We start from the raw sequence: 11,311 nt of genomic DNA, 5'->3' as shown, positions 1-11,311 counted from the left end.
GTGATTAGAACCATGAAAATAAGTCTGTGGACTTTTTTTTTTTTAAGTGGAAGAGAGTTCCTCAGTCAGAGTAAAGATCCAGAAAAGCTGTGTCATATCAATCAGTCTCAGCTTCCCTGTTGCTTAAATAATAAGATATACTTCATGTATCAGGTATTCACAGACAAAAAACCACAAAACCCAGATGTGCCAGAAGGTGGTATCTGTACAGACCAAGCCTTGAGGTGAGGGAGGGAAAACTGGTACCAGGCTTACGTTAAAAACATATGACAGAAGATAGTAAAGAGCCAGGCATTAGTCCTGGAAATCCTGTTCATGAGAGCCTCTTCCAGTGTGCTATATTCTATCTCAGGGTCCTTTTCAGAGACCTTTTTTTTACAGTAATTTTTATAGAAATGCTGACATTTCTTCCAGTAGCAGCACTTTGCCTGAAGAAAATAAAAGCTCCACTTACAAAGGTAGAAATCAAAGCTGAAAACAAAATAGCATTCAGACTTCTGCCAAGAACTACTTGCTAGCACTAAAAGCCTGACCTTATCTAGGCGGTAATATCTTCCTTCCTGGAGCCTTGTAGCACGTTCCAGGAACTCGAACTTGCGTTGAACAACGTGCTGCTGCCGTTCAGCCTTACATCAGTAACGGTGCCACTGAATGCCAAGAAATTTCACTCCACCTGAACTTCTTGCCTGCTACTTGCACTTTTATCTAAAAGGTGTTTGTTACTGGAGGGAGTGCAAGGGCATGTGCATGTACTGGTTTTGTCCGCTAAAACATCTTTAATGGTTGTCCCACCATCTTCTTTTTGTTCTGTACTCTAGATTTATCTTATCTTTGATTCAGTGTTGATTTTTCCAGCAGTGATGATTACAGTGCTCTGCATAGAAACTGATTTGGAATTTATACAGGTGGAGACATCGAAGAAGCTGGATTTGAAGTAGTGAAATTCATAAAAAATAGAAGTAAGCAGGATAGAAAACTGTTGAACATGGACAAAGTTAGGTTTTACAGCACTACTCATTATAGCAAAGTTCTCTTTAACACAGATACAATTATTGTGCATGTCATTCATATTATAATACTGAGAAACTCTGAGAAAACATTCTCTACTCAGAAATATTTTAAGGCACTGTAATTTCATATGGAAGCTTTCTATCCTAAAATGTTATTTTTTAATTATGTGTCTTGCTTTGGATTTTTGTGCTTAAATCTTCGGGAATTCTCACTTGCATAATTTCAGACTTCAACTCTGCTTATGATGCAGATGGACACCTGTATGCAGATGAACGCTATGATGTTTCTGCAAACTGTCCGACCAGAGTTGCTGGTGATACATGGCAAGGATCTGCAGTATTTTGCACTGATGGGACATGCAGGTGACATAGTGTCCTCAGATACAGGGGACAGATTGCTAAAATTGTATTCAAGGCAACATGCATGCAAAAGACCAGGAAAAAACATGCAGCATTGAAAACCCTAGCTCTTTACAACCATTTCAAACTCAGTTTACAGCATTTCCAATGAATAAAACCAGTTCTTGTCCACTGCCACCTAGGTACCACTGCACCTACACCATTTCATCTCCACAGACCGGATTTATGGGAGTTCTGTTTTGCAGCAAGTTGCAGTGCTGAGCAGAAGCCAAGGCAGGAAGTGATTATGGCTAAGGAGCTGATGCTGATTGAAAATGTGTGATGCTGCGGAGGAAATATCACACAATAGAACCTCGGTTAGTTTGGAAATAGATTTCAAAAACAGGGCACAATAAGATGTAAACAGTCAATAGGACTGGGGCCCGCCTTTCTCCTAACAATCAGATCATCAGCAGTAGGAGCGTGCAGAATAATTTCCATGATTAAACTGCAAGTGCAGAATGCGTGAAAGTGCGCGCTCATCAACGCCAAACGGAAACAGCCTTCTTGCTTTTTGCCATGTTTCGTCTACTGCTTGTCGTAACTCATCCTGGATACAAGAGTCGGGCGTAAGTGCAGCTTAAATCTAGGAAGTGCAAATGCGCAAGGTCTTTGAAAAGGCACGCTTAAGATTCTTTTGTGTAACTATAATGGTGTGGGATTGCTCTCTGGAATTGCACTTCTGATTTTCAAGACTGCTTCCCTGAAAAGTCATCAGTTCACATTCAATTAAAATTGTCAGGATCCGAGTGGAAACAGTCTCTGATGACAAATGGAACCGAATTCTAATACTTGGTAGAGTTAGCTATTTTTGTAATTTAAGTGATGATTGTTATGTGGGTGAAGGGGACAGCTTCCTGTTTTATTTAGAGACTAGTTTAACATCTTGCATAGTTTATAACATCCGTCAAGTAATTTTGAGTTTTATGCTCTAGCTTCTGATTCTACCATTTTTCAGAAGTCCAGCCAGTGCAGAAAGCAATAAGAAAGACAAACTTCAGTCTGGGAGTCATACCATATTATTGTGGGTAAGACATGTATGATGCTCTACAACCACATTGTGTACGTCAGTAGTTTGGGTTTGGTTCTAATTATGCTTTTTCTGCGTATCAACAGCAAAGCACAGATGCCAGCAGAATTGCCCTTAGCTGAAAGGGAATTGCCAGGCTACCCTACTCCTAATGCCACACTTCAACACACAGATGTACCCAGAGCAATGTCAAGAGCCTCAGTCCTTCCTGGCTGGCCCTTCATCATCTTGAGCCTTTAAGCAGCTGAGCATTATTTATGAAACGACTGAAGTTTCCATGCACTCTGCCATGGGCCACCTGAGCCTTAGAAACTTCTAAGATGACAAAAGTTCTACTACAGCACCAATAAAGGCTTAATCAGTGAAGGTAATCCAGACTTAAACAAGTATAGATAAGTTGCAAACGGCAGTGATCCATCATTTTTCCCTGCATTTCTGGTACATATTTTTCTCTGTTTGCCCCTGTCTGTGTGCCCAGAACACCTACACATCTTGTCTTCCATGTCCAAAATGAGAGCTGATTTTTCTCACAGTGGCGTGGGCCCCTCATGTGACAGATGGCAAAATGCAGGTGCAGGATTTTGCTTCAGGAATAAAGTCGAAAAGTAATACCACCAATCGTTTATAGAGAGGTGATTAAATTCAGCCCATGTTCAAAGTAACTTCTTCCTTGCCCCAAAACAGATGGGTAAAACAAAAATCCCAAATATGTCCTTTTCTTGATTGAAGAAGGCTCAGCTCCATTGTGGATGCCAAGAAACAAATGAGGTTTTAAAGCCCAGCTTCTCTGAAATATTGGTGCATTTCCAGGATACAGCCCTGCAACTCTTGAAAATTAGAGGACAGCATAAAACAATTCAAGTTTATTAACAGTAAATACAAAGACACATTGATGATCAGGTTGGTCTGAAGAATTGTGTGGAAAAGGGAGCTGGAATGGGCCTGTGTGATTCAGGATTCCTTGGTAAATAATCTCTGCTGGGGCTACCTTGCTGCTGTGAAAGGACTATTAGCTTTGTACTGGGTTATTTCTCCCTCAGTGCTCTAGGAATATGTAAGCATGATCCTGTTTCATGAAAAGCCATTGAAGAGGAGCATTTGAGTTGGATTTGTCTATTCATTCTTGCAACAGGGAATGCAGTTGTATGCACAGGATTTTGACAATATAACTGGAGAAAAAAGTGACTTTTTGCTAAGGCTATGGCAATTGGCAGTTCATCAGCAAGAAGGTGACTGGCAGTAGTGTCCATGTAGGTGGCACGAGTGTCTATAAATGTGAAGGAGGCATTTTTCTGTTTGTTTACAAAGATGCCTAAAGCTCTGTTCTACATAAAGGCACTGCTATAGACGCCTGGGGATGGGCCTATAAAGTGGGAGCCAAATTTGTACTCCATTTCTATGTTTAAAACAGAAATGGCAAGAGAAGATAAAAAGTGAAAATTGTCCTTGTCATTTGTGATACACAGCTGTGCTCATAAGGCCTGACTAGTATGTGGTCCAAATTATCCTGAACAAAAGATGGACTGTGCTGCTTGCCTGTGTAACAGTCACTGTCCTTGTTGTGCTTGTAGCAGTGATTAATTAATAGCAATAGTTAATGATTAATAATTAATCATAGTTAATAGGTAGTAGAATGGTCAGCTATTATAGTAACGTCAGCTGAAGTAGTGCTTAAGTTTAGGGAAAGGTGGTGCTATCAATGAAAAGCAATTTGCACATTCAAGGGACAGTGTCAAGAACTATAGTTATCAGCTTGATTTGCAAGTGCAAACAGTGAACACCATCTGCTACGGGCAACATGTAACCAAAGGGCGAGAGGAGGCATAAGCCAAACTAACGGTACGGTAAAGGCTGACTAGCAGGTTGTTGTCAACCCTTTGTCCTAGGGGCCTTTTCCAGGTATCATGCGATACCTCCCAGTACCTGCAGGTTGTGCTGGTGTGTTTCTGGCTGTCATTTAGAAGAGGTCTATTGCAATGATGATTTTCATAATCTTCTCAAACGAGCTGTGCTGGGAAAAGGTATGCAAAGACATTATAATTATAAGCAGATTAAGAAGGAGTCTTTCACACTGCTATTTCTTTAAGCATTCTGCATTGTTAATCTGTTTCAGAAATTAAAAGAAATCAGTGAGCAAACAGCAACATTAGGTTAACAGACACTGGGATGACGAAAGATTGGGACAGCCACAAAGACTGTAAACTGACATCGGCCAAAGGTCTTCTTGCCAATTATTTAGGGTTTTATGGGTAAATAATGGGTACAAGTGACACAGCGGTGAGAAACCTGACCCCTGTGCAGGCTGGAAGGCATTGAGGCACTGAGGAGTTAAGTGTTGGGTTATGTGATAAAACCTCCTCTGCTTGAGGATGGTGATGGTGGGGAGGAAGGGACACTGGAATAAAATCCTGCTCCAGCTGCACCCAGGCCCATCACAGGCCCATCTACACCAGCCCAGGGGAGCAGAGAAGCCCAAGGGTGGGCGGGAGCCCAGATTAGGGACTCACAGGAAGGTAGTTGCTGTCTGGGCTGCTCCCAGGAGAGCCTCAGCCCCATGGTCCAGGTGTGAAACCATCAAGATGAGACACCAGCTCAGCTACAGGGCAGACTGAGTGTCTGTGCTCTGCTGCTGGAGGGATCCACATTGTACGTACCTACATCTAGATATCTATGTGTAGAGACCTATCTATACGCGTATACGTATCTTTGTATCTATAGCTATACATATCTTTGTACCATCCCCATGAGGCTACTGGGTTTGGCAGCTTGCTCACAGTAAGCACTGGATAGCTGGACTGCCCTGTTAGGATGAACTGTAAACAAGTATATGATCTTCCAGACAAAAGAAGAGCCCCTAACAGGGCTGAGGATGTGCTTGATCCTCTTGTAGGACAGCATACCTAAATCAGAGAGTTCAAGGCAGTAAGAAATGAGCTTTCTGACAGGAGTCCTGGGTAACTGGATGAGTTGGTGCCACTGAGGAGAAAAGCTAATTGATTCACTGTTGGTTCAGCATCGTATCAAGCCTGTGCCTCATGAACACTGAAGACCCGTGGGCTGATGCTGCAGCCTGGCTCTGCCCAGCCATCCTGGGGCTGTGTCTGACCCCAGTCACCCTCACAAGGCCTCATCCTGATGCTGACCCTGCCCTGGGGACAGACTTCCCAGCTGACTTGTTATCCAGAACTTGCCTGGTAATCTGCACTCCTGGTTGGACCTGGCCACAATCTTCAGGTCCACCCTGCTTGCCTTGGTCTGGAGTGGTGGGACTGGGTTCCGGCTGGTAATGCCCCTGCTCCCACAGCTCACGGTTGGAGCTGCAGCTCAGTGCTGGGAGGTACCTCCAGGACAGACCTGGGTGGTCCCAGTCCCAGGAGCCGCCGTCAGGTACAGCCTCTTCCGGGCCTCAGGAGCTAAAGCCATGGTCTCAGGAGGGTTTCTTCTGCTTCGCAAGATTGACACCAGGTGCACAACTGCATGTTCAAAAGAATTGGCATCTATGCCAAGGAGACAGATATCCAGACATGCGTTTTGGCTTTGTGTGCAAAACAGATTATGTCTGCACAGACCCTTTCAGCAGACACAGGTTGCCTCATGGAGGGACGGCCATCTTTCTGTAGGAAAGTACCCCCAAAGATCCTCATGCGTGGCTAGGTTTTCAATGGAGACCTTGCCCTTGGCTTCCTCTTCACAGTATATCACCACTGAAGACCAGCGAGCAGTTCAGTGTGCCCATTAACATCACACCTCTTCACCCTGGTTTCAAGCATCATGGACACCAAAGCTGTTGAGATGTACCAGTGGCTGGCTGCAAGACATGAAAATATCGTTCGGCCTCTGTAGAAACTGAAGAAGATGGCATGAAAAATAGCTTGCTATAAAAAATTAAACCGTATTATCTGTTACTGAAACAAGATCTCTAAGTTTTAATGTCATTGGAAGGCACCAAAGGCTACACATAGCCACGTACTGGTGCATTCAAGGCTTTACAGAATGCACATCTCACATGGTGTTTCCGTTTTTCATAGCTGTGACGCTCCAGAGCAGCTGGAGTGGTATAAATTACAGAACCAGGATTCCCTCCTGTCATGGAACCTCATGCTGCAATTCCAGTATATAAGCCATAAATGTCTAGCACTGAAGCTTTCTTTGGTGATGGCAGACTCGGAAAGGCAAGGTTTTTTGCCCTGTGTATCTGGAATGGCCTCAGACTCCGATTTCTCCAACAATCTAATTTGACCTTTCAGGACTGAATCAAGACTGCTCATCTTTTTTCTTACTACTACCATGTAAGACATCAGGCATGTGAAAAAAATTGCCTAGTTTGAAAGGATGGGAACACAGGAACTATAGTATGAATAAAATTATATAATATGCTGAGAAGCAGACAATGGCTGGAGCTGCAAGGGTTGGAGAGAAGAGACTGGAGACTGCATGTTGCATTGCAAAAGAAAAGACACTGCCAATGCACAGGTAGACTGGCATACCATAAACAAGTATCTGGATGTTACTTCCCAAAGTACGGAAAACGAGGCTGCACCTTGTCTGGAAGAGGACTGCCTGACACTATGCTCTGGAGCTGAAGGCGTGATGGATATGGAAGAAAAGAAAGCTTACGTTAGAGAAAGAGGTCCCTAAATAGGCACAGTTGAAGAGATGTAGTGTGGTAGTGAGAAACATCTCTTCACATGCTGCATTTTCTTGTTCAAAGTCTCATACACTTCAGTCTTGCTTAAGAAAGGGGATTGTTTGTCTGATGCAGAGCCAAAACCCCTTTGTTCTGGAGTGGAAAAAACAGCAGCAGCAGCAGGGTGGAGGAACAAGCTGAAATTCCTTTGTTCACATTCAATTTGCCTATATTGCTTGCATTGTACAAACCAACCAAAAAAAACCCCTCAACATGCACCCACTATGTGCCAGTAGTACGTGATCAAGCACTAAGACACCAGGGAACTGGCCCAGAGGCTTAGACAGAAATTATGAAAGATAGCTGCAGAGAAGATTGATTCCCTGTTTTATAGAACAAGATACAGCTCTGCTTCAGGATAAATAGCGACCTTGTGTATTGTCATGTAATGTGGTAGCAGCACCACTCTCAGGGCAGCTGGGGCTGCTTCCAACAAGCAGCAGGAACCAGGTACCCACTTTTGCAAATAGGTTTTCCATTAGTGAACAAGAAAGCAAACACATCAACTTTGGAGTTAATTAATTGACTATACTTTCCTTTACCCGCTGCCCTCATGGTAACAGTTATGAACAACTGTTATGCTAGATGTTAACACTGGCTTTCAGTTCAGTTTGTCCAGCAGCCAATAACCTTCACTTCTCACTGAGAGCCAGCAGTAAAGAAGCATTTACCATTGGCTTTTATAGGGAAATAGAACTTGTAGATTGTTTCCAGTAACAGGTGGTTTATCTCTATATCCTGGGTAAAGGTGGTGAGAGATGCTTCCAAGGTAAAAGGTGAAAACAGGACAAAGTTGGTCAGTATGCTTATAGGAGACCAGATTTAGATTCCCTCTGCAAAGCATCAGTGAAGCAGTTGGAGCAGCAGAGGTCAGCAATGACTTATAAGCAGATGCCTGAATATCTCAGAAGTCAAGATTCATTGGGTGGACACATTAGTGCTATGGCAGCACTACACAAACAGCCTTTAATCGATCTTTCAAGCCACTACTCTGCCAATAACTAACAATGAAAAACTCATGTTTTGTGGCCACAATTCAACGCAACATTTTGAAGAGAGCAAAACCTGGACAAGTTCTTACGCTGTTTGCTCTTGAGGAAAAAACAACTGGCATAATGATATTTTCTGAAACAGAATTGTATATTCTGTGCAACTGATTTTAAAAATCTAGCAATCCTCTTATAGCTACTGGCCCGAAAGGGTTTCTAGCATACCTTAGCAAAGAAATTAAGAAACACACTTGCTTTCTCTTTGGAAAGAGATCAGGAAGTTCCAAAAGCTGAACTTGACTGTTATGGTGCAAGCCAGAGAAAACCTTGCTAAAGTCAAGATAAGCAACATGCACTGCTCTCCCTCTGTCCACTGAATTACTCACAACATCGTAGAAGGCTACCAGATTGGCATGGCATGATTTCCCCCTTTGCAAACTCATGCTGACTCCTCCTTGTCACCTTATTCTCCCTAACATCTTTGGAAATGGCTTCCAGGAGGATGTGCTCCATCACCTCCCCATGCAGCGAGATGACACTGACTAACCTGTAGTTCCTCAGCTTCTCTATCTCGCCCTTCTTGAAGATGGGATGGATATTTCCTGTCTTCCAGGCCTCAGGAGCCTCCCCCGACTGCCACGGCCTTTCCGAGATCATCAGGAGTGGCCCCACAGTGACACGGGAGATGGACTTGCAAGTGAAGGAATTGACTGGACTTCTCTTCACCCCTTCACCCCCACCCCACTGTAACTGCCGTCAGCTCCCGTTACGCCAGATGCCAGCGCTGAATTTCCATTCTGCTGCACCACCAGCCAAGAACTTTCCCCTCTCGCTGACAACTGGCAGCACAGGGCAGGTTAAGAACAAACTTGAAAACCGGTCATGTCCGAGTTTATCACAAGGACAACACAAAGTGAAGGCCAAGACGTCCTGCACCTGCTTTTTCTGTGGAGAGACTCTCGAAAGTACCAAAAGCTGAACTTCTCTTTGACCGCTCCGGTGCGGGCTGAAGAAATTTCTTCACACCTTTTCCCTTTGCAGGCTACAAATTGGTCCACTCCCCACGGGATCAAAACCTGTGGGATTTGCCAGTGTTTCATGGCTACCAGAAGCTCACCCACTACCTTCTGCCCAGACCACAAGAAGGATTGCTCTAAACCAGAGGAAGAGTCTGGGAACTGATTCTTTGCCATAACTCGACTCCAGTCCACGATCTCAAGGCAATTGTGCTTCAAGAGGAAAAGGACACAGACGCATGCTGGCCATGTGCCTGGCCTCCAGGACAAGCTGAAGATGCAGCTGTGAACAGAGCTGAAGCGAGCAGAGGCGAGCTCTGGAGAGTTCTATGGGCAGGAAAGGGAGTGGAAAGCAAAGGCAGGAAGGGGAGCAATAAAACAAAGACATGCACTGGATTACAAAGTTTATTAAATATGAAGTTGGAACAGAATATCTGGAATTAAATAGAGTGTCTTAGCTTCACAAAAATGTATTAATATAAAAAGGAACAGTGTCACAGCACCATTCACTGCTTTCCTCACTGCTTGTTAAGTCCTTGAATTAGTGGGCAAAACCCCCAAATTTTTCCAGTCTTAATTCATCTCCCTACAACCGTTCTTACTTTTCCAGAATTGGGACTTTGCTCTATCATCTTCCGATCGCTAGTGACTTTTGCAGACACAAAATGACAACTGCAGACCTTCAGTGGCAGCAGGCAACTCCCTGAAATAAGTAAAACCGCGTGTTTTATTGACACAAATTTCCCACAACACTGGCCAACGTCTGGGCTACAGCCACCACGTCATCAGCTGCTAGCAGCAACAAAAAGATTGGCTATCCTGTCACACAAGTTTTGGAAAGCACTGAGGAGACTGAAGGTCGATAGATGACGATTCCTTTTTTCCCCATATGAAGTGTTTCAGGTGCACCGCAGGTGTTGACATAGGACCTGCAAATGTCTAAAGCTGCAGCAGTTTTGGATAACATCACCATGAATACCATGAGAGACAATGGGCTCAAACTGAAACACAGCAGGTTCTGTCCGAACATCAGGAAACACTTCTTTACTGTGGGGGTGACTGAGCAGTAGCCCAGGTTGCCCACAGAGGCTGTGGAGTCTCCATCCTTGGAGGTATTCAAAAGCCAACATGGTCCCGGGCAACCGGCTCTAGGTGATCGTCCTTGGGCAGGGGGGTTGGACCAGATGACCTCCAGAGGTCCCTTCCAACCTCACCCATTCCGTGGTCCTGTGATACAAAACAAACGTACCAAAAAGACCACGTAACAACTGTCTGGGCAACTACTATACACTCGGGGTGTTTTTAAACCTGAGGCGCATGAAGTGACAGCAGTGTAAAGTGCCTTATCCTCCAGCCTGAACACTGGTAAAACTTTCACTTCACCAGCAGAAATACTCGCTGCATCAGGGCTGAAGCAGCGGGCTCAAAGCACATCAAATAATGTCCTAAGCATGAAAAGGAACACTGGAAACATCCAAAACACATAGAGGGAAAGGATTAGACAGAGCAGAGGGAATGCTTTCGTTCAAACACAGAACAGAAGCGCAGCAAAATAATGCATCTGCCTTAATAAGAAACATTTTGGTAGTTCTGTCAAGCTCAAGACTCAAGATTAGTCAACCTGCTAGTCAGAAAAAATAGATGTGGTTCTTATTGTGAGTGCAAAAGAAAACAACTATGCATCAATAAACCAACAGGGAAGTGCAATGTGCTTGACATCCACTGAACAGACTTAGAGTTGACATTCCGACTGCAATAAACACGTTTTCACATCTGAACCGTGGAATGGGAAACCCTAGATGCACTATGGAAACAAAATGATTTCCAGAGCCTTTCCCTAGCATTTTATTCAAATCAGGTAATTTTTGGTTAAAACATCACGGTACTCCTGTATTGCCCTGGAAAGGGGATCCTGGTCAACATGGAACTTCTTTGAGGAACCATCAGTAGACACCATGGGAGAAGCTCCAGCAGATCCAGTTTCAAGTTCAGCAGTGGCTGGGGAGAAGAGAGACAAGATTCCTGGTGTTATTTTCACAGCAGACAGGGCCATGGAAGTCACGGCAAAAACATTACGGGTAACTGGAGAGACTACAATCCAGAAAGAGATTTAAAAACTTCCAAGGGAACATAACAATGAAAGGGCTAGGCACAAAGGAAGAAACAGCTTTTTTTCCACA

General features: G+C 44.0%; 1 protein-coding gene across 8 annotated transcripts in view; it reads right to left on the bottom strand.

Annotated features, from left to right (window-relative positions):
- Positions 1-1,066: 1,066 nt before the first annotated feature.
- The window catches only part of ANKRD26 (ankyrin repeat domain 26), a 63,505-nt gene continuing 53,260 nt past the window's right edge, over positions 1,067-11,311 (bottom strand). For 5 of the 8 annotated variants that reach the window (XM_087764412.1, XM_087764413.1, XM_087764414.1 and 2 more), the window contains one exon: positions 1,068-11,129. In XM_087764412.1, the coding sequence (XP_087620538.1) occupies positions 10,981-11,129 (149 nt within the window). In that variant the 3' untranslated portion in view covers positions 1,068-10,980. Of the gene's footprint in view, positions 11,130-11,311 lie in introns of all 8 variants that reach the window. The other 3 variants (XM_087764419.1, XM_087764420.1, XM_087764416.1) reach the window with 2 other exon arrangements.

The sequence above is a fragment of the Nipponia nippon genome, unplaced genomic scaffold (assembly GCF_047370975.1).
Source record: "Nipponia nippon isolate SJK-2023a ecotype South Korea unplaced genomic scaffold, ASM4737097v1 scaffold_3, whole genome shotgun sequence".
Lineage (NCBI taxonomy): Eukaryota > Metazoa > Chordata > Aves > Pelecaniformes > Threskiornithidae > Nipponia > Nipponia nippon.
The sequence above is the reverse complement of the archived record's forward strand: the minus strand, read 5'-3'. Positions and strand labels throughout refer to the sequence as shown.